A 20,589-nucleotide genomic window follows, 5' to 3' on the forward strand; every position below is an offset into this window, starting at 1 on the left:
AACAGCGGTTCAAAAGTCAGGATGAGGTAAAACTTAGACATAAGGTGTGAGGTTGTTACACTTACTGTAAGTATAGGTCTACATTAGCAGCCGGTATGTTCATGAGTTTGTTTTCAATGCATTGTCAGGTTCACATAGGATGGTAGACCACATGGGGCGATAACTTCTTTCACAGGTTAGCCCATTTTAATCCGGGAACACATCTGTGTCATTTTAGATTTCTTTGGCTATATTCAAAAATAGCTTGTAGATCTGCTATTTTTGAATAGCCCAAAGTATAACATAACGGTTATAGCTAAAAAATCTAAAATGACACAGCTATGCGTTCCCGGATTGAATGTGTTAAAATGTGTGAAAATCCGTATGGTAGATCCACAAGGAAAAAGGAAAAGTCCATGGCCTTGTGCAACAGTCTGATTGTAGCCGGGTGGAAGCTGTTCAGAAACCTGTTGGTCATACTCTTGCCCTTGATACTAGGCCTTTTTTTAACATGTTCAAAATAAAGATTTCATTCATTCATATGCCTCTTTGCCTGAGGCTGAGCTCTGAAAATGCACGCGGCCAACTCATCTGACCACTCTTAATGCCAGTGTCTGCTAGGCATGAATTTGACCAAACCATCTGCATGTTTGGCATGGCAACTTCCTTGCAGGGAGGTCACTTATTGTGTTAGCTGATCACGGGCTGTTTAGCTGCGCTGATTGGTCAGCTTCTAAACAACCCCTAGGGGAAGACATTGCAGCTGACCAATGAGTTCAAGTTTATCACCCATTTAACTCTCCCCTCAGCCATGGAAAACATTGCCTGGGTATGTGATGAAATGTGTTATCGTTGTCCGGGACGGATTAACCGTTTTGTGGTGCCCAGTGCTACGACCCGTTTCAGTGACCCTCCAGGACCGCTTAAACTGCTTAAACCGTTTCACCGCTTTACCGCTTCTTCAGCAGCCATTGTTTCAATATTTCTGTGCTCTTTTCCCTGATAGTATAGTATTTTTTCACTTTTGCCCTGCCGTTTGGTGACCCCCCCCCCCCCCGCAGCACTTTAAGTCCTTGCATTAATCCACCACTGATCGTTGTGATTGTTTATGTTATAGCTACCAACCAGTGGTTCATCCCAGCTGTCAGAGGAGACATCCCTCCAGGTTGTGCAGCGTATGGGTTTGTGTGTGACGGTACCAGACTGTTGGTGTTTGGAGGAATGGTGGAGTATGGAAAATACAGCAATGACCTCTATGAACTACAGGTGAGCTCCAGTTCTAAACTACAAATACACTTAGGACCTGTTTGAAGTCCACTTCTGGAGATTACAAATACACTTAAGAACTGTAGGAAATCCACTTCTAAACTACAAATAAATGTAGACCTTGGATGTTCTAGATAGAGTTTTGTTGGTTTATTGATTGTTGATCAGGTTGGGACATTGGGAGTAGAAGATCTTTAAAAAAAAAAGTAAGATTTTTGGGGGGCTTTTCTGCCTTTATTGAAAGTGTACAGTGGAGATGGACAGGAAACAGGGAGAGAGAGATGGGGAGAGACATGCAGCAAAGATCGTCTGGAACGGGACTCGAACCCACAATTGTTTTGTCCTTTATTTGTCAGGCCAGTCGTTGGGAGTGGAAGCGTCTTAAAGCCAAGTCTCCTAAGAATGGCCCGCCCCCCTGCCCCCGCCTGGGTCACAGCTTCTCTCTTATTGGTAATCGCTGCTATCTGTTTGGAGGGCTGGCCAATGACAGTGAAGACCCCAAAAACAACATCCCCAGGTATCAGTATGCACAACACTACAACAACAACAACTCACTGAAATTAACATACATTAAGAACACACTGAAATTAACATACATTACAACGACAACAACAACAACAACACACTGCTCACGCACAGTGAGTTACTCAGAATATATAATATATAAGTAACACATCTTATTATTTTTTTTTACAAACTCATCTCTTTCCCCCACCAAAAATGAGACATCTTTCTCCCATTGATGAAATAATGTACAGGCTTTTTGGAACGTCACCAAAGGGGCCATTGTGGGATCTTATTGAACTTGGCATATTTATTACAGAATCTTTGTTATCTATTTTATTTTTTGCCTATTATGATGTGCCCAGATTAGGGATGCGAGGGTTCATAAATGACATACCACCACAATAAACTCGCATAACACACAAATTGACACAATACAGCAATACTACTCACACAACACACAATACTCACACAGCAACACTACTTTGTATGTCCCCAGGTATCTGAATGACCTGTACTCATTAGAGTTGAGGGCAGGCTCCAGCGTCGTTGGTTGGGACGTTCCACTGACCTTTGGTCAGCTGCCTCCGCCCAGAGAGAGTCACACAGCAGTCGTTTACACCAGCAACACAACCAAGAAGTCACGCCTCATTATCTATGGAGGCATGAGTGGCTGTCGCCTTGGAGACCTGTGGATGCTCGACATAGGTGGGTATCATTATTATTATTGTTATGATTGGGAAACAATTGCATGTTTATTATGCTTCCCAAGACAGACATAGGACCTCAGTTGGCCAGATGGGGGCACTGTAATTACAGTTAAAAAAAAGTTTTGTTGTGTGTTTTCGTACTGGATTATCATTGCTGTATTTTTAAATGCCAGCATTATTAGGTGATATTATATAATACAACATGATGCAGCGTTTATTCATTATTGATTAATTGATTGATGTGCTTTCTATACTTCAGACTCTATGACCTGGACAAAACCAGGGATCAGTGGAACATCTCCTCTACCTCGCAGCCTTCACTCTGCTACTACTATTAATAACAAGTTAGTATACACTCTGCTTTTACCATTAGTTTCAAGTTGGTGCTATGCTGCTACCATTAACAAGTTAGCAAACACTCTGCTACTACTATAAGTTATAAGTTAGTACATAGACAAGCACTCTATTGCTTTTGTAATACAGAATTAGCTTAGAATTAGATTGTCTCATCACAGGTTTAAAGGCGTAAACCTGTATGCCTATAGGGGGAAACAGATCCTGGCAAAATGCAGTTGTTTCCCACAGTTTGAGGCAGCACTGAGTACTATAAAGTTTGGCAAACCAAGTGACTAGGACCGTTTAGGGCAGGGGTATTTGTCACTGTATATTTGCACATACGGTGAAAATATGTCCTCTGCATTTACCCCATCCTAAGTATCAGGCGCAGTGGGTGCTAGGGGGACAGTTAGGAGTTAAGACCAGGAACGCATCTGTGTAATTTTTTTATTTCTTTGGCTATTAAAAAAATAGCAGAAATACAAGCTCATAGCACAGAGCTTGTAAATCTGATCAAATTTTTGAAAAATCCTGAAAATGTGTGCAAATCTTTAGTTTGAATATACTGTATATATATATATATATATATATATATATATATATATATATATATATATTTTTTTTAAGCGAACATTTGTAACTAAAATCTTTGCTTCTGGGGATTCTACAAATGTCTTCTAAAACCTAACAGTTTTTTTTTTTTTAAACGTATGTTGCTATATATCAGTGGTTCTCAAACTTTTTTCATGTCAAGGACCCCCAAAATTATATGTATCTGTCCCCATCTCAAAATATTTTGTAATGGGGACCCCAGAAGCAAAGATATGAGTCAAAAATGTTCCCTTTAAACATATATATATATTCAAATATTTGCACAAATGTTCGAGATTTTTCAAAAATAGCAGATCTAGGGGCGCCCGCTGGCCTAGCGGTCCAGGCGCATACCACATCGGCTGGTAATCCAGTCTTACAGCGTGTCGCGGGTTCGACTCCCGATCCCGACGGCCTTTGCTGTGTGTCATCCCCCCATCTCTCTCCCCATTTCCTGTCAGCCTACTTTCCACTCAAATAAAGGCAGAAAAAGCCCCAAAAATATCTTTCTCAAATCTATCTAAAACAAATTTTGCAGATCTACAAGTGACCTTGTATATCTGCTATTCTTGCATAGGCAAAGTATAAAACATGGATAAAGTGGTTACACAGATGCTTTCCCGGTTTGAATGGGTTAAGTGTGTTGTAAAGTGTCTTGCTCAGGGACTCTTCGACACGTAGACCGGGACCGGGATGCAAACTTGGGGACTTCTTTGTGCCAAATAAAGAGAGTATATTGGAATTGATAATGGCATTTTTTTCCTTCAATCTACCAAATATATACCAAAGCATGGTAATTTTTCAAAACACAATAATTTTACTCTATTTATACTTAGTATATTAGGACGTAACAATAAAGGATGTTGATCCCTTCAATGAAGGTGATGATGTGTTACTTTTTTTTTACAGGATGTTTGTATTTGGTGGTTGGGTTCCACTTGTCATGGAAGACGTCAAAGCAGCAACGCATGAAAAGGAATGGAAATGTACAAACACATTGGCCTGTCTCAACCTAGGTAAACACACATACACACACACACACTAAACAACATATGCTAACTGGCCTGTTTAAACCTACATAGTAAATTCTTTAGTGTTAATTACGCCTCCATCGACGATAGCTGTGGTCAGAGGCATATGTTTTCAGGTTGTCCAGACGTCTGTCGTCCGTCCGCCCAATTCTTGTGAACACGATATCTCTGGAATGCCTTGAGTTCATTTCTCTGGAATGCCTTGAGTTCATTTCTTCAGACTTTCTAACATCCACTTGAACTGATTAGCGATTGGTGGTCAAAGATCAAGGTCACTGTGACCTCACAAAACATGTTTTATACATGTCATGTCAATATAGTGATAACTTAACTTACATTTAGTCAAAAATACCTTCAATTACATTACTTCGATGTCGTCATTACATTATATGATGTGAGTCAGGACAGATATGGATGTAAACTTGATACTGTATTTCTAGTTCCATGTATCTCCAAGAGTTCTCTTGACAATAGTCCAGGCTCACAACACGGCGTTGTGAGCTTGTTAGATCGGCTATTTTCACAATATAAAAAGTCATTAAATTGTACAGATACCCTGTATACACTTATACTCAGGGTCCCCACGGTCATGAAATTCCTGGAAATATTTTGAAATTGAAAAAAAAAGAATCCAGTACTGGAAAAGTTTGGGAATTGATCAAAGGTCCTGGAATTTATCAAGGGTCCTGGAAAAAATATTTGGCTATGCATTGTTTTTGGCTATTGATTTTGTTAATACAAAACATTTTCATAAACATGTATAACATTACACGAAATATGTAACATAAGTAGTTTTTCGCCGAACGGGCTGTGTGATGGCATATATTATTTAAATAAAATAAGTCATACGGATGCCATAATGAGTCTTCCAGTGAGCTATGCCCTAATTTTGCACGAAATTTTGAATGAAATTGTACTATTCTATATTCTATGCTTTATTTTTGCTACACTGCCTATCTTTGGGCATTCTACATAGGAGTAAGAGACACATTATTGCGCTGAATGATTGTTATATAGGCCTGGAAATTGGGCTAAATATTCTGGAAAAGTTTTGGAAAAGTTTTGGAAATTCATTGCTAAAAATGTGTGGGGACCCTGTATACTGTATGTTGGTTTGTTTACTGTGAGAAAACAATGTTGCACAATCATCTGGGGACCCCCTAAAATAATTTGGGGACCCCCAGTTTGGGAACCAATGCTCTACACAACACACGACTACACGCACACATACACATACATTGACTACAGTTGTTTTCAAAAACATTCATGCTTGCGCATGCGCCTTGCAGAGAGCCTTTTCCATTTGTGTGACAAAGCTGTGAAAACCTGCAGGAGAGATTTCATGTTCTCGTTGAGCAGAACATGAACACACGATCATTTGGCTTCAGAAGACATGGATTATACCATACACACTACACAGTACCGGTACACACTGTATAGAGTATTTCATGTTAATTGTTTTGCCCTCTTTGAAACTTTAAGTGCTGTCTCCACTGGAGAAAGCTGCCAAAAAGTTTTGCTGGCAAACTCTTTGTGTGTTTTGTAGACAAAGAAAGAAACTAGTGAGGATGAATAGATAGTGAGAGAATTTTCCATTTTCATTCCTTTAACACTGTATTAATGGATACATTAAAAGACATTCCGACAGACGGATACCTGGGTAACACTACTGTCTGTCTGTCTGTGTCTAACTACATGTCTGTTTCTGTGTGTGTCAGATAATTTGTGTTGGGAGACTGTTTGGATGGACATGGGGGAAGACAACGTTCCCAGAGCAAGGGCTGGTCACTGCAGTGTCGCCATCAACTCCAGACTATACGTCTGGAGCGGGAGAGACGGCTACAGGAAGGCCTGGAACAACCAGGTGTGCTGTAAGGATCTGTGGTACCTTGAGACTGGTAAGTACTACTAGTACTACAGATACTATTACAGGTGTACTTCTACTGTCATAACACCACCAGCAGAAATAGGTGTACTGCCCTAATGTGTACACTAGTTAAGTTGTTTGTCTGTCTCTCTGTTTGTATGCCTAATTATTACATAATTGCCTAATCGCAATTGTTTGAGATAATCACAAGTATTTTGCATAATCGTCATGATCGTTCCCATGGTGAAACATTTTCAGACATTTACAAAAATATCAGAAATAGCAGAACTATTGAAAAGATTATTAAAAATGGCCTATTTTGAGTACATTATTTATTTTGATTATTGGTACCAGTCATTGTCAGTCATTTCGGTGTATGTTATTATTTGTTATATCTGCCCTGTGCAATTTTTGTTCATGAAGCCTAAAAGGCAAACATTCATTGCTAAAAAACACAATGAAATCGTTAATCGCAATTATTTATATGACAATGAATCATCAAGTAAAATTTCATGATGGTGACAGCCCTGTCTGTTTGTCTCCAGAGCGTCCCTGTGCTCCGTCGCGGGTCCAGTTGGTCAGGGCCAACACCAGTAGTTTGGAGGTGAGCTGGGGTCCATCCCAGACGGCAGACACCTACCTGCTGCAGCTCCAGAAATACAACCTCCCAGTAACACCTGGAGCACCCCAGAGCCCCGCCACTGCCACGACGCCTACCATTACCCCCGCCCCCTCACTCAAGAGCGTCGCCGCAGCACCAGCCAACCAGGGTGGTGTAACGATGCAGGGCTTCACAATAGTCCCCTCCCCCACATCTTCAGTGCCAGGAACCCCATTGGCTGCTGCCACAAGATCACCAGGTAAATTTAATATTATATTTATACTAAAGCTTCTGGTAGATGTATGTGTATTTATACTAGAGCACAGGTAGATTTGATATTAATTTATTATATATTAATTGATATTAAAGTACCAATAGCAGAGCATTTGATTTAACAATGTATAATGACCAAACACTACTGTATCTTTGTTGACCAGGGTCCCTCAGGGGTCTGCACTGGATCCCGTCCTTTTCCCCTCTACACCAAATCTCTTTGCCAAACAGCCATTCTACAAGCTCACAACATAGTGAGCTTGTAGATAGGCTATTTTTGCCAAATGTCAGCTAATTATGACATGCCCAGAATATGGAGTATGGTGAACCATGGCACCAAGTTGATTTTATATTATTTAAACCAATGCTAGACGGGTAGAACTTTATATTGACACTAGAGCTGCAGGTAGGCTTATGTTTGACACATTTGTGAGACTTTGTTTCTGTATGACATTTGGTCATATGAATGCCTCTGACATTCTACCGTAAGATGTAGGAATGGTAATGATGTTATAACTCAGCCGTATTGAAGGTGGAAACAGTTCAGTAATTGAGGGGTAGCACAGACGGTACATTAACCCTAATGATAATGTTCTTCCACAGCAGTGCTGAAAGTGGCAGCAGCTCCTGGCACCACCAGCGCTGGCTCTGTCGTCACGGTGAGACAGGCCGCACCAAAATCTCCTGTCACTGTGACATCACTTCCCACTGGTGTCCGTACGGTAGTAGCTGGTCAGGTGACACAGGGGACGGTAAAACCTTTTACAAAACTTTTTTTACATAAAATTACAGCTTCTTCTAACGACACAGATATGTTAACATCATAAACTAGAGTCATGCCATCGCAAAATTAAATACAAAATTGAATAAATACCTGCTGTCTACAGTAAATTTGGTCTAATTTCTAGTTGTCTCCTTCCTTTCAGCCCGTGGGTACTCAGATGAGTGGCATGGCTGCCCTAGCAGCAGCTGCTGCGGCAACACAGAAGATCCCACCCTCCACAACGGTCCTCAACCTGCCAAGTGGAGCAACCATGGTTAAGACTGTAGGTGTGACCCCTGTATCTAACGCCATGCCTGTTAACCACTTAAACCCTATACTAGTTTGAGGGTTCTATACTAGTGACTTTTCTGTTTTTGCTACACATTAAATATCTGCGCTGAAAATAGCCGATCTACAAGCTTGCGCGTTGTGAGCTTGTAGATTGGCTATTTTCTGTTAGTTTTCTCCACAATACGGATTCTGGGGTTTAAGTGGTTAACACATTGACCGCCAGAGGTTAATCTCATAATGTACTCACCAGTGCCAACGTTTTATTGTTGTTTTTTTCACGTCGCCATAGATCTTGTTAAAATCCTTAAGATTGAGCCGTACACTGTCTGTTTACATCGGCGACATCTCCCTGCGTGTACCTGTCCAAACCACGTGTCAAACGGAGCCGCCATGTTTGAGTTCTGACCGTTTATGTTAACATGGGAAATGCGAGGATGAAAAACTACATTTCATGGTTTCAGGTTTACAGGGCTTTTTGTGTACGACTTAGAATGGAGGCAGACGGGAAACAAAAAACGGGATCGCACTTCCGGTTGACTTCGGGTGTTGTTACACTGAAAATGGTCCCCCTAGAAAATTGAAAAAAATTCGAAAAAAAGGAAAAAGCACCACAGCCCGTAGGCTACGGGATCGGCGCTTAACCGTTGGATTTAACGGCCCGTAGAACTACGGGCCCGGCGGTCAATGTGTTAAAGAAGCCCCCCTGTTGTTATTATGATTATTATTATTATTTTGAGCTTATAATTATGAGGTACCGTTTACACGAGGACGGTCTCTACAGAAAACGGCAAAATAAAGTATCAGATGTGCCGTCCGTTTAGACGACAATGGTGTTATCAGGGGTTGAAAACGCAATAAAGTGAAACCTCCTTCCAGAGTGGAATTATTTGAGAACGCTGCGCCTGCCGTCTCCATGTAAACACGGCAAGATGGTGTTGACCAGTGTTGCCAGATTCTGCGAGAGAAATAAGCAACCAAGTCTATGAAACTCAAAAGAAGCGACTGGGCTACGGCTATTTTAAAATAGCAGATCTACAAGCTCACAACGCGTCGCGATGCAATGCGTTGTGAGCTTGTAGATCTGCTATTTTCAAAAAAGAAAAACATAATCTTGAGAAAATAAAAAGAGGTAATTCTGGAACATTTTTGAAACATTTTAACAACACAAATCTTGTATGGGGGGTCCCTGACACAAAATATTCTCAGAAGGGGCGGGGGGGGGGGGTTGTGGACAAATACATAATTTGACATGAAGATGTTTAAGAACCACTGGTTTAAACAACATTAGGAAACAAGTCCAAATAAGCAACTACACTTTAGAAACGAGCCCAAAGTCGCTTATAATAAGTGGACATGGCAACCAAACAAACAGTTAGAAGGAAGAAGACACGTCGCTGCCACCTGGCATGCACACGGCAGCGTTCTAAATCACTGGAGCGTCTCCATATAAATGCAAAATAAAAAGTGACGACGCAACTGCACTTTGTCGTTTTCTGTTCTGATCGTCCTCGTCTAAACGTAGCCTGAGTTGGTATAAAAATCTATTGTTTAAAAGTAGTAAATGTGTTTTAACACTGGTAGAAAATAAAAATAATGTCTGGAAAATTATAATCATTTTGCTCTCTGTCTCTTTATCTATCTGTCTGTCTCCTGTTCAGGTAAATAATCCGGGTACTCACATATTGAAACAAGCGGCTGCACAGCTGGGTGGGGTCTCGGTAGGCTCCACCCCCGGAACCCCTGGCCGACCAATCATCACCGTGCATAAGTCCGGCACGGTGACAGTCGCTCAGCAGGCGCAGGTTGTTACCACGATGGTGGGCGGAGTCACCAAGACCTTCACACTGGTGAAGAGCCCCATGGGCAACGCCGGAACTCTGGTGTGTATCTGTGTGTGTGTGTGTGTGTCATCATCAGATAGTCATTAATGCAGAGAGTATCAGGATTGTCACACAGAACTTTATATCGGAAGTTTATAACCACATATCACATGATACAATTATTATCTTACTTTTATCATGCTAGTGTTGTGGCTTCTTTACACAGTAAAATCCTCAGTGTTTATCTCTGAGTGTACACATGTAAACACATGGGCCCTTACGGGTTCATTTGCATACATCTGCACACTCTTCAGAGTTATAAATGTATAAATTAGCACTGAGGATTTTACTGTGTACTAAATTAGAAATGACAAATCCTGTATGAATCCAAACACAGAATTTGATTCATTGTTTATACATTGTCATATATATATATATTGGTGTGAACGAAGCTGGATATACTGAATGACAAAGCACTGTCACGTTACCAGTAAACATTGTTTGTTAATAATAGTAAGGTAGCACTTTTTTATTTTAATTTTTATCCCACGATTTTGTAACTCCATTTTTTACAGCCAGTGCCAATTGTCTATGTAATCCTGGGCACTACCTTCCCTCTGCCAACCTAGGGAGGCCAGGGCCGAGCTCATGCCTCCTTCAATGCATGAGAGCCAACTCACCTTTTGTCACCTGACAGGGGAGAGTTTCCCTGGTTGGACGTAGCGCGTGGAAGGAACACGTTATTCCAACCAATTCCTTTGCCCTCCATCAGGCGCCCCGGCTGGCCAGGGGGAGGCAGTATAGTGACCAGGATTACTGCATGTTTTTGTGAGGGTACCTACCCTAGGGAACACGGGGAGAACATGCAAAATAGTAAGGTAGCACTAATAATAATGTCTGTGTGTTTCAGCTTGGTAACCTAGGTAACCTTGGGAAGATGATGTCAGTGGTTCAGTCTAAGCCAGGTCAAGCTGGAGGTCAGACACAGATCATACAGGTACACTAACACACAATATACACACACACACACACACACACACACACACACACACACACACACACACACACACACACACACACACACACACCTTGCACATGTGCCGGCTACATCGGAGTGTGCATTTATTCTTTGTAATTATATTTTATAGTAGAGTCAGGCAGAGACTATTTTTCAATTTCTATTATCAATAAAATGTCATGGATTAAGCACATTAAACCTGGCATTCCTATTTTGGGCACATTTTTCAAATACCTTTTCTTTAAAAAAAAAGTTCAAATAGCAGATCTACAAGCTCATATTTTAATCCCTATAAGTATATAGGGATTTTTCATATTACATTCCAATTGGCTACATCTGATCGATCCAAATCTGAACAACGCAGAATTCACTTTTACCTAGTTTAGTTCAAATGGTCTTAGTGAGTCATGTGGCAACACGGTTTTGATATTCCATACTATTTACATGTAATTGCCTTCACAAATATGTGGTTGGAGCCTATTTCTCACTGTAAACGCCATATCAGGAACGCAACATTCAATCAACCCCAAATTGGAATATCAAAGCATTCACTTCTGACCATAGGGGGTGTCACAAACGCAGAAAGTTGCACCCTCTGTCGTACAAACTATCACAGCTTCCTTGTGTCCTTGGCGACTGCACCTAATGACTGACACAGCCATGAGTAGGCCACCCAGCCTGATGGAAATCTGTGCTCCAAGAAGCGCCCTTTTCTAGTTGATAATGGTGCTTTTATGATGTTTGAGAGTGTTAAAATGGAACACTTGAATTAGTTCCACTTGTACACCAAAGCCATACTTCAATTAAATTAAACAGAGTTAAATGAACTCTCTATGACTATGTGGATGGCACAGAGGCACCTGAGCTGACGGTCTCTGTCTCTACCAGCAGCCTAATGTCTCTTCTTGTCCTCTCTCTGTCAGACCAAAGGTGGTACGTTACCGGCTGGTACCATTTTGAAGTTGGTGTCATCAGCAGACGGGAAATCAACAACCATCCTCACTACCACACAAGCCGGTGCTGGCTCCAAACCTGGACACACCTACCTAAAAACCATCCCCGTCTCTGCCCTGCAGCAAGGAGCTACCGGTAACATACCCACACACTTACCTCACACTAACACACTGATTCTCAACCTGTGGGCCACTAGGGTATTGCATGCAGGCCCCCAAATCATTGGCAAAACACTAAGATTTTAATGATAATATAACATTAATATAATTTAAAACAAAATTTAACCAATGAAGTATTAACAAGAGCTTGTGACTAAATAACTACATTAGATGCATTGGAACACAGATTATTCTTTCCATTTTCTAACAGTTTCTTTTGGACAATTTTATATATTGAATTAAATTATATTTCAACTTCCACTTAACTAAGTATAATAGGGTTTGACTGTGGTCCTTCAGGGTTCTATAAATGGTCCACTCCTTTCCCCCCTCTACAAAGTCTCCAAATAGCCGAACAAACTCGCAACGCAATGCGCTGTTAGCTTGTAGATCTGCTATCTCCGTCGAATGTTCGGCCCCAGAATAGGGACGTTAGGGTTCAAGTGGATAATGAAATAAAACTTGATCTGCCTGTCTGTCGTTCCAGGTGTCTCTTCCGGTAAACCTATAACCATTCTGACCAGTAACACCAGGATGGTCTCACCAGGAGTTGGAGGTAAAATCATTACCACCGTACCCAAGATCTCTACAACAACCGGACAGCAGGGACTCACACAGGTAACATTTTTATATAAATATATATATATTTTGTATTGATAGTACGCAGTGAAGAAAGACAGGAAACGGGGAGAGATAGTCAGGGAGTGACATGCAGCAAAGGTCTCCCGCGTTCGGGAATCGTACCTGGAACTCGCTATCAGAGCCTACGCGGTATGCGCCTTTACCACTCAGCTATCGGCGCCCCCAGAGTGTAAAATGTAATGAAATGGACTTGGTGTTACGGGTCCATTTGGTTACATTTGAGTACACTCTTGAGTTAAATTAACACTGAGGATTTTACTGTGTACACACAAAACCAAGCTCTACACACACACACACACACACACACACACACACACACACACACACACACACATACATACATACATACATACTTTCTATACATAAAAACAAAGCCCCAGTATCAAACATGTCTGTCTGTAGGTGGTTCTGAGGGGTTCTGGTCCTGGACAACCTGGTACCATTCTGAGGACAGTCCCTGTGGGTGGAGTCAGACTGTCACCTACTGTTGGCAAACCAACTGTCATGGTCGTCAAGGGCAACACAGGTAAGCAGGTTGTGTGTTGTAAATGTGTGCTGTTGTGTTGTCTTCTCTCAAATACTGAATAATTAATATAAATACAGTGTAAATACTCTGCAAGTATTGTAATAACACATTTTTGTGTATAGGTGTGAGTACCATGGGAACAGTCTCCAATACCCTAACAACAACTACTGCTATGCTGGCTAGTCCGGTGACCACAGCACGCACACAGGTACATACACCCAAACCACCACCACACCTCTCCTTCTCCTACTTATACTCCTCTGTCTCCTACTACTTCTGGGTCTGTCTCTTCCTCCCCCCCATTATATTTCTAGGATCACAGTATTGGGTTGGTTGTACACTATGGGTGTGTCTCAGGTCCTTAAATTAAATCCTCATTTTCAACACTTGCATTCTTTCCTTGCGTATTAGAAGAAACAAGGCAAGGAGAGAGGAAAGCAATAAATGTTGTTTAGAGAAGTGGGATGTGAATTGCTCTGAAGGGTCATGTTAAGCGACATCGATTTCTGGTGACATGAACGCAGCTGACACGCCCCCTCCCATTTAGGGGCTTAATATTGCCAGCTGGAGGGGCGGAGTAATCATGTGTGATTTGGGGAAACCACGCCCCAGGAGAGCCGCTGGAATCCAAACCGCGGCCCCGACCGTCTCCATTGGTTGGCTGTTTCCTGTTGCTGTCAAAATACGCTAGTCTGTGTTATATAGGTTATAATGATTGCTTCTCTGCTGGCTTTATCCAAAGAGTTTATAAATAGAAGGTCTTGTGCATCTGTAAAGCGTATTTTAACATATATCATTATCACAGGGATGCGGGGGTTAACAAAGCTGCTCGCAGTCTAAAATCACTTCTCCATTCATATAAAAATAAAAATAAATTATATTGTTAAAACGTATTTAACGGATGCACAAGACGGCCGTCTCCATCTATTTACTCTTTTGGTATAGCCAGCAGTGAAGCAATTATTAAAGGAGCTACACCATGAATTTAAAAAAAATATTTGATATTTAATATCATATGGTGTATGTCCCTCAAACCTTTTTCAAAAGGTTTGAGCCTAAATCATCACTCAGATATACTCAAGTCAATTGTCTCTGGCTTATACAGCACTTTCAGCTGCAATACCAAAACGTCCTCTTGGGCAGGGGGGGGCTACTGAGCAATTCTGTAAAAAAATATTAATAAAAATTATTAAAAAAAAAAAAAAAAAGGAAAAATTCTGCATAAAAAGAAGCATCTAAGAAAAATACAAAATCGAAAAAAAAACACTTTGAACATTTTTGAACAATTCCACCAAGTGTTTGAGGTGCCTGTTTCACCCACTTCCGGGGGGCGGAGCCAAAATCCGAGCCCGTAGTATTTGTTCGTAGACCCCCACTTAGGGGGGGTAGAAAAAGTTTCGGAGCGATTCGGGCACTTTTCATTTAACATTGGGTTTGCCATCATTAATGTTTGTGACATCATAAACATTTCCATTCTGAGATCGCCTGTTCAGACACGCCCATTCTGGAAATCCATGAAATGAGAAGGAATAGACCGCCGAAGTCTGACGTCATTTACACATCCTTTGTTTGTCTACCTGGTTCGCAGTTTTCCACCCCCGTTCTGAATCCCATAGACGTATTTAATATCGCGTCAAATAAGAACTGTGTTCCAAAAATAAACAAATGACCACGGCGGGTTGACTCTTATGGATATGAAGCATCAACTGACGGTGAGAAAACGCTAATGTTACTTCCGCCAAATTAGTTACATTTTCGCCAGAAACAGACTGTATCAAATATAAGTGACTGACTATCATAAACTATACAGAACCTCCTCCCTGACAATAACGCCGACACGCGGTGTTTATTTTTGGACCACAATTCTTATATGAGACGATTCTAAGATGACCCAATGTTATTCTCCATAGAGAAATTACTTCCGCAAACCTGGGGATGAACGAGTGACGTCAGGACTTCGATGCTCTATGACTGAATTTAAAAAAAAAACATTTTTTGGGGTACAAGAGACACTGGGGACCCCAAAAAATACAAAAAACCAAGAAAAAAGTGATTTTCATGGTGTAGACCCTTTAACCTATATAAACGGAGTAGCGTATTCATAAACTCTTTCGGTATTATTATTATAGCGTATTTTAACCATCATCATCATCAGCTAGATATTGTGGAAACAGCCAGCCAATGGAGACGGTCAGGGGCGCAGTTTGGATTCCAGCGGCTCTCCGGGGGCGTGGTTTCCCCAAATCACCGGTCCTGTCCCAAATCACGCGGTAATCGCACCTCATGCTGTTCAGCTTGGAAAGTCTTCCTGGTAGGAGTTTTATCTCCTACCTACTTAGTGATGCCTCCTACTAGTTCCTATCTCCTTCGGGAAGGAATAAAGTTCTGAGCTTTTAGCATTCATTCATACTGTCTGCGACTTACCGACAGCTTCGCCAGAAAATGTAAGCAAAGAAATGAATATGGTCTTTCGCATTTCCGTGGTAGCAGAGCTTACCTCATCTTCCCAACCAATCAGTTTATTTTCAATTGAATTTTTCCAGAGGTACGTCACAACATTTATTTTTGTCGTTTTCACTTTCGTCGCTACAAGCACAAAATTGGCCTTAAGAGACTTGACTGAGTGACAAAATGGTAGACCGTCTTCTATTTCATGTTCAAGTGAGGATATAAGAGCTTGGACAGAGCAGAATAAGGACCTGATACGCACCGCGCCCTATGTCTCTGATCCAATGATCCATGTATTCATTACTATTCATTGCTTTGAATTTTGCTGATCTAGGATCTCATCCTTGTATCGCTTACTATTGGTTGATTGTTATGTTTGCTGATCTAAGTACTTAATCTCATTCTGCTGTTGGAAAAATGGAAAGAGAATGAGTAGAATGCCAAAAACAAATGATGATGTCATTCATTCTCCAGCAAGTGACACTTATCACCACTCCCAGTGGAGTTGAGACCCAGCCTATGGTTCAGGACCTTCCTGTGGCCATAATGGCATCTCCCACATCCGAACAGCCTGGGACAACTACTACTACTACAGCTACAGATGGTGAAACGATGGGTAATATGGGCTACACTTGGAAAAACAAACATATATCCACTGTAAAATACCTGTGTTAATTTAATTCGGAGAGTGTACAGATGTAACCAAATGGACCCGTAGGGTTACTTTCTTGAAGTAACCGTAGAAAAAATGTATAAATGAACACAGGGTTTAGGTGTTAGTAGGGGCATTGCAACTACAGGACGTCCCACAATTACATTACACAACCAATAATAACCACTGGACATCCTATAGTATTTATGTAATTACTTGTTTGACCTGTTTGTCTGTTCTCTGCCCAGCCACTACGGTGTGTTCCAATCCTCCCTGTGAAACCCACGAGACTGGAACCACCAACACCGCCACCACAGCCTCATCTGGAATGGGACAAGTCCTCCAGGTGAGATTCTTTAGCTCTGTTACTGTGAAATTGGATTATGTGACTGACCACTGATCTTAATGTGGTCGTGAAGTGAAATGTTTCATTTTATCACGAGTCTCGCGACTCGTGGAGTTGCGCATCATATGCACATAAAATAATAAATAAATACTGTGAGCTCGGAAATCTCACGGTATCAATACTGTGGCTGTTTATACCGCCGTAATACGGTATACCGTTACGTGCCTACTGGGGACCCCCTGGAACACCCTCACTCTGAGAACCACTGCTTTCGAAATGTAATTGTTTCAATTTGGTAAGAATTGTCCAGTGTGCCTCTGTTCTCATTTTCATGTTAAAGTCTTATCAAATCCTAAAATACATATACACGCATTACATAGTATAAAAACAACTGAAGATGTAGAGGCCAATGTCAGGTACCACATTTTATTACACACACATCCGTAGCAGACCACTAGTAAAATTCACTCACAGTGACATCATTGTTCCTGGTTTAGCCACGACGATAGAGGCAAGCTTATACTAGCAAAAAACAAAAAGGCAAGCTTTCACATCACTGGAAATGGAAATCATCTTCACAATTGAAGGCTTCTTTTTTAGGTTCAACATTTTTTGACTACTCAGTGATCAAGGAAGGGGAAATCCATCACCAAGTTACAATTATCCAAATTTCTCACTGACAATAGGGACAATGGTCCAAATACATTGCAGCTGACAGACATGTTATGTGATGGCATCTGTCGAAATTGCTCATGGACAAATATTATGCAGCCCTATTAATTAGTCTTTGTTAAGGCTTGTACAATGAGCCTCCATCCTCAGTTTAATGTTAATCATGTACCAGTCTAACTGCATGTGTGTGTGTTTTCTAGGTGTGTTCTAACCCACCATGTGAGACCCATGAGACTGGAACCACCAATACTGCTACCACAGCCTCATCTGGAATGGGACAAGTCCTCCAGGTGAGATTCTTTAGCTCGTTAATCACACTTAGCTCGTTAATCACACTTAAAGGGATACTTCACTTTCACATAAAATAAACATTTAAAAAATATATTAAAAATAAATGAAAAAAGTAATGGAAAATTCATGGCCCCCTCATGCATTAGAGTGTCCTACTAATGTGTGAGGGGGCCTTTATTTTGCCATAACTTCTTTAATTTTTTTTTAATATTTTTTTTTAATGTTTATTTTATGTGAAAGTGAAGTATCCCTTTAATCACACGCTTATATTTTGGCGAGATATTCGCCAAAATCTAAGCAAATATCGAGTGGGTTAAAACAAGATTCCAAGATTCCGGTTCTTTGAACATTACGAGCGAATATTGAGTAATGTGAAAAAGAACAACACTTTACTGTTAGTTCAGTCTTGTTATAACTATAACAGCCGATTTACTGCATGTGTGTGTTTTCTAGGTGTGTTCTAACCCACCCTGTGAAACCCACGACACTGGAACCACCAACACCACCACCACAGCCTCATCTGCAATGGGACAACCCCTCCAGCCCCAGGTGAGATTCTTTACAACGGTGCTTCCCAAACATTTTCATGTTAAGAACCCCCAAATTAATGTATTTGGCCGCAGGCCCCCCATCTGAAGATATTTAGTGCCAGGGAGTGGACCCCCATACAAGATTTGTGGTGTTAAAATGTTTCACAGATTTTTTTCTTTTTCTTTCAAGATTCTTTGAAAATAGCTGATGTGTACTGTATATAGGGTTAAACTGATTTTGATGCTATATTAACTAATTTAGCTGAGGACCCCCTGGAACTCCCTCAAGGACCCCTGGGGGTCCCTCAGACCCCGCACTGAGAACCATTGCTTTAGAAATACAACACTTTGTCTCATTTTAACTCTTTCACTGACAGATTTATTTCTGGCTGCGTGCAACCACTGCCAGCGATTTCTTTTTTCTTACCTTTTGAAGTTGTCACAGGATATTTATCTCCAGTATGATCAATCCCCTGATAGTTTGTAATCACGGGGTGTTTCACTGTGCTTCGGCGCAAAAAAAGAAGAAGAAGGGAGAGACAGAGAGGGAGATACAAGTAGTAGCAATAACAATAATAGTAAATATAATAGTGTAAGATAGTATATAATAATATAATATAGTACAACAACAATAATAATAGATAGTATATAGTGGTATAGTATAAGAATGTTAATATAATATACAGGGCCTGGGCGGCTGGCGTTGCGGTCCAGGCACCTAGGCTCAATGTTGCCCGACAGCGAGTCGTGGGTTCGAGTCCCGAGCCCCGACGGCCTTTGCTGCATGTCACTCCCCATCTCTCTCCACATTTCCTGTCAGCCTACTGTCCTACTGTTAATCAGTATACCAGTCTAACTGCGTGTGTGTGTGTGTGTGTGTGTGTGTGTGTGTGTGTTTTCTAGGTGTGTTCTAACCCACCATGTGAGACCCATGAGACGGGAACCACCAATACTTCTACCACAGCCTCATCTGCAATGGGACAACCCCTCCAGCCCCGGGTGAGATTCTTTACAACAGTGCTTCTGAAACTTTTTCATGTTAACCCATTCAATCCAGAAACGCATACTGTGTCAATTTAGATGATTTTTTACTATAACCATTATTTTATATAGATATAATATCTAACTTTATCTGACTTTTTTTCGCCCCCAGAAGCAAAGATTTGAGTTAAACATGTATATATATATTCAAAGATTTCCAAAGAAATTCACGATAAAATAAATAAATAGCAGATTGTCTCCAACTTTCTAATGCGACAATAGTGACCATGGTCCAAATAAATTGCAGCTGATACAGATGTTATGTGATGGCATCTGTTGAAAGAGCTCATGGACAAATATCAGTGTCATGCATCCCTATTAAGAAGTCTTTGTTAAGGCCTGTACAATGAGCCGCCACCCTCAGTTTAATGTTAATCAGTATGCCAGTCTAATTGCATGGGTGTGTTTTCTAGGTGTGTTCTAATCCACCATGTGAGACCCATGAGACGGGAACCACCAACACTTCTACCACAGCCTCATCTGGAATGGGACAACCCCTCCAGCCCCAGGTGAGATTCTTTAGAACGGTGCTTCTCAAACCTTTTCATGTTAAGAACCCCCAAATTAATGTATTTGGCCGCAGACCCCCATCTGAAGATATTTAGTGCCAGGGACCCCATACAAGATTTGTGTTGTTAAAATGTTTCTTTTTATTTCAAGACTCTTGGAAAATAGCTGATGTGTACTGTATATAGGGTTAAAAAAAATACATTGCAGCTGACACACATGTTATGTGATGGCATCTGTCGAAAGTGCTCATGGACGATTCTCAATATTATGCATCCCTATATTAAATTAGTCTTTGTTAAGGCCTGTACAATGAGCCTCCATCCTCAGTTTAATGTTAATCATGTACCAGTCTAACTGCATGCGTGTGTGTTTTCTAGGTGTGTTCTAACCCACCATGTGAGACCCATGAGACTGGAACCACCAATACTGCTACCACAGCATCAGGTAATACTACTACAACAACCATACTGTAGGAATATGTATAGAAAGGACATTTACACTCATAGCAACTCTGTGCAGAAGTAATCAGTACATTGGGGAAGGCTTGTCACAATTATTACATAATTGCCTGATCGTAATTATTTTTGCCTAATAGTTAGAATCTTTTCAATACATCTGTTGTAAAAACAGCTGGATGAAATTAACAAGTGTCATATTTCCATAATTACTTTGACATTGTCATCCGTGCTCTTTTAACCACTTTTACGTGCGGCACGCCCTGTGCAGTTTTGTTTACACTGCTTAAATGGCAAACAGAAATGTAATTTGT

General features: G+C 41.0%; 1 protein-coding gene across 4 annotated transcripts in view; it reads left to right on the top strand.

Annotated features, from left to right (window-relative positions):
• hcfc1b (host cell factor C1b) overlaps positions 1-20,589 on the top strand; it is a 30,234-nt gene that overhangs the window by 2,024 nt on the left and 7,621 nt on the right. For 2 of the 4 annotated variants that reach the window (XM_080444411.1, XM_080444412.1), the window contains exons 2-23: positions 1,097-1,245; positions 1,602-1,762; positions 2,249-2,457; positions 2,719-2,803; positions 4,296-4,402; positions 6,136-6,315; positions 6,830-7,144; positions 7,762-7,910; positions 8,085-8,204; positions 9,871-10,092; positions 10,943-11,029; positions 11,974-12,139; positions 12,650-12,780; positions 13,207-13,330; positions 13,453-13,538; positions 16,253-16,394; positions 16,679-16,776; positions 17,649-17,738; positions 18,193-18,288; positions 19,173-19,268; positions 19,724-19,819; positions 20,198-20,264. In XM_080444411.1, coding sequence (XP_080300537.1) covers positions 1,097-1,245; positions 1,602-1,762; positions 2,249-2,457; positions 2,719-2,803; positions 4,296-4,402; positions 6,136-6,315; positions 6,830-7,144; positions 7,762-7,910; positions 8,085-8,204; positions 9,871-10,092; positions 10,943-11,029; positions 11,974-12,139; positions 12,650-12,780; positions 13,207-13,330; positions 13,453-13,538; positions 16,253-16,394; positions 16,679-16,776; positions 17,649-17,738; positions 18,193-18,288; positions 19,173-19,268; positions 19,724-19,819; positions 20,198-20,264 — 2,976 coding nt within the window. The remainder of the gene's footprint in view (positions 1-1,096; positions 1,246-1,601; positions 1,763-2,248; positions 2,458-2,718; positions 2,804-4,295; positions 4,403-6,135; positions 6,316-6,829; positions 7,145-7,761; positions 7,911-8,084; positions 8,205-9,870; positions 10,093-10,942; positions 11,030-11,973; positions 12,140-12,649; positions 12,781-13,206; positions 13,331-13,452; positions 13,539-16,252; positions 16,395-16,678; positions 16,777-17,648; positions 17,739-18,192; positions 18,289-19,172; positions 19,269-19,723; positions 19,820-20,197; positions 20,265-20,589) is intronic. The other 2 variants (XM_080444413.1, XM_080444414.1) reach the window with 2 other exon arrangements.

This window comes from Gymnoscopelus braueri (genome assembly GCF_963280865.1).
Source record: "Gymnoscopelus braueri genome assembly, chromosome: 12".
NCBI lineage: Eukaryota > Metazoa > Chordata > Actinopteri > Myctophiformes > Myctophidae > Gymnoscopelus > Gymnoscopelus braueri.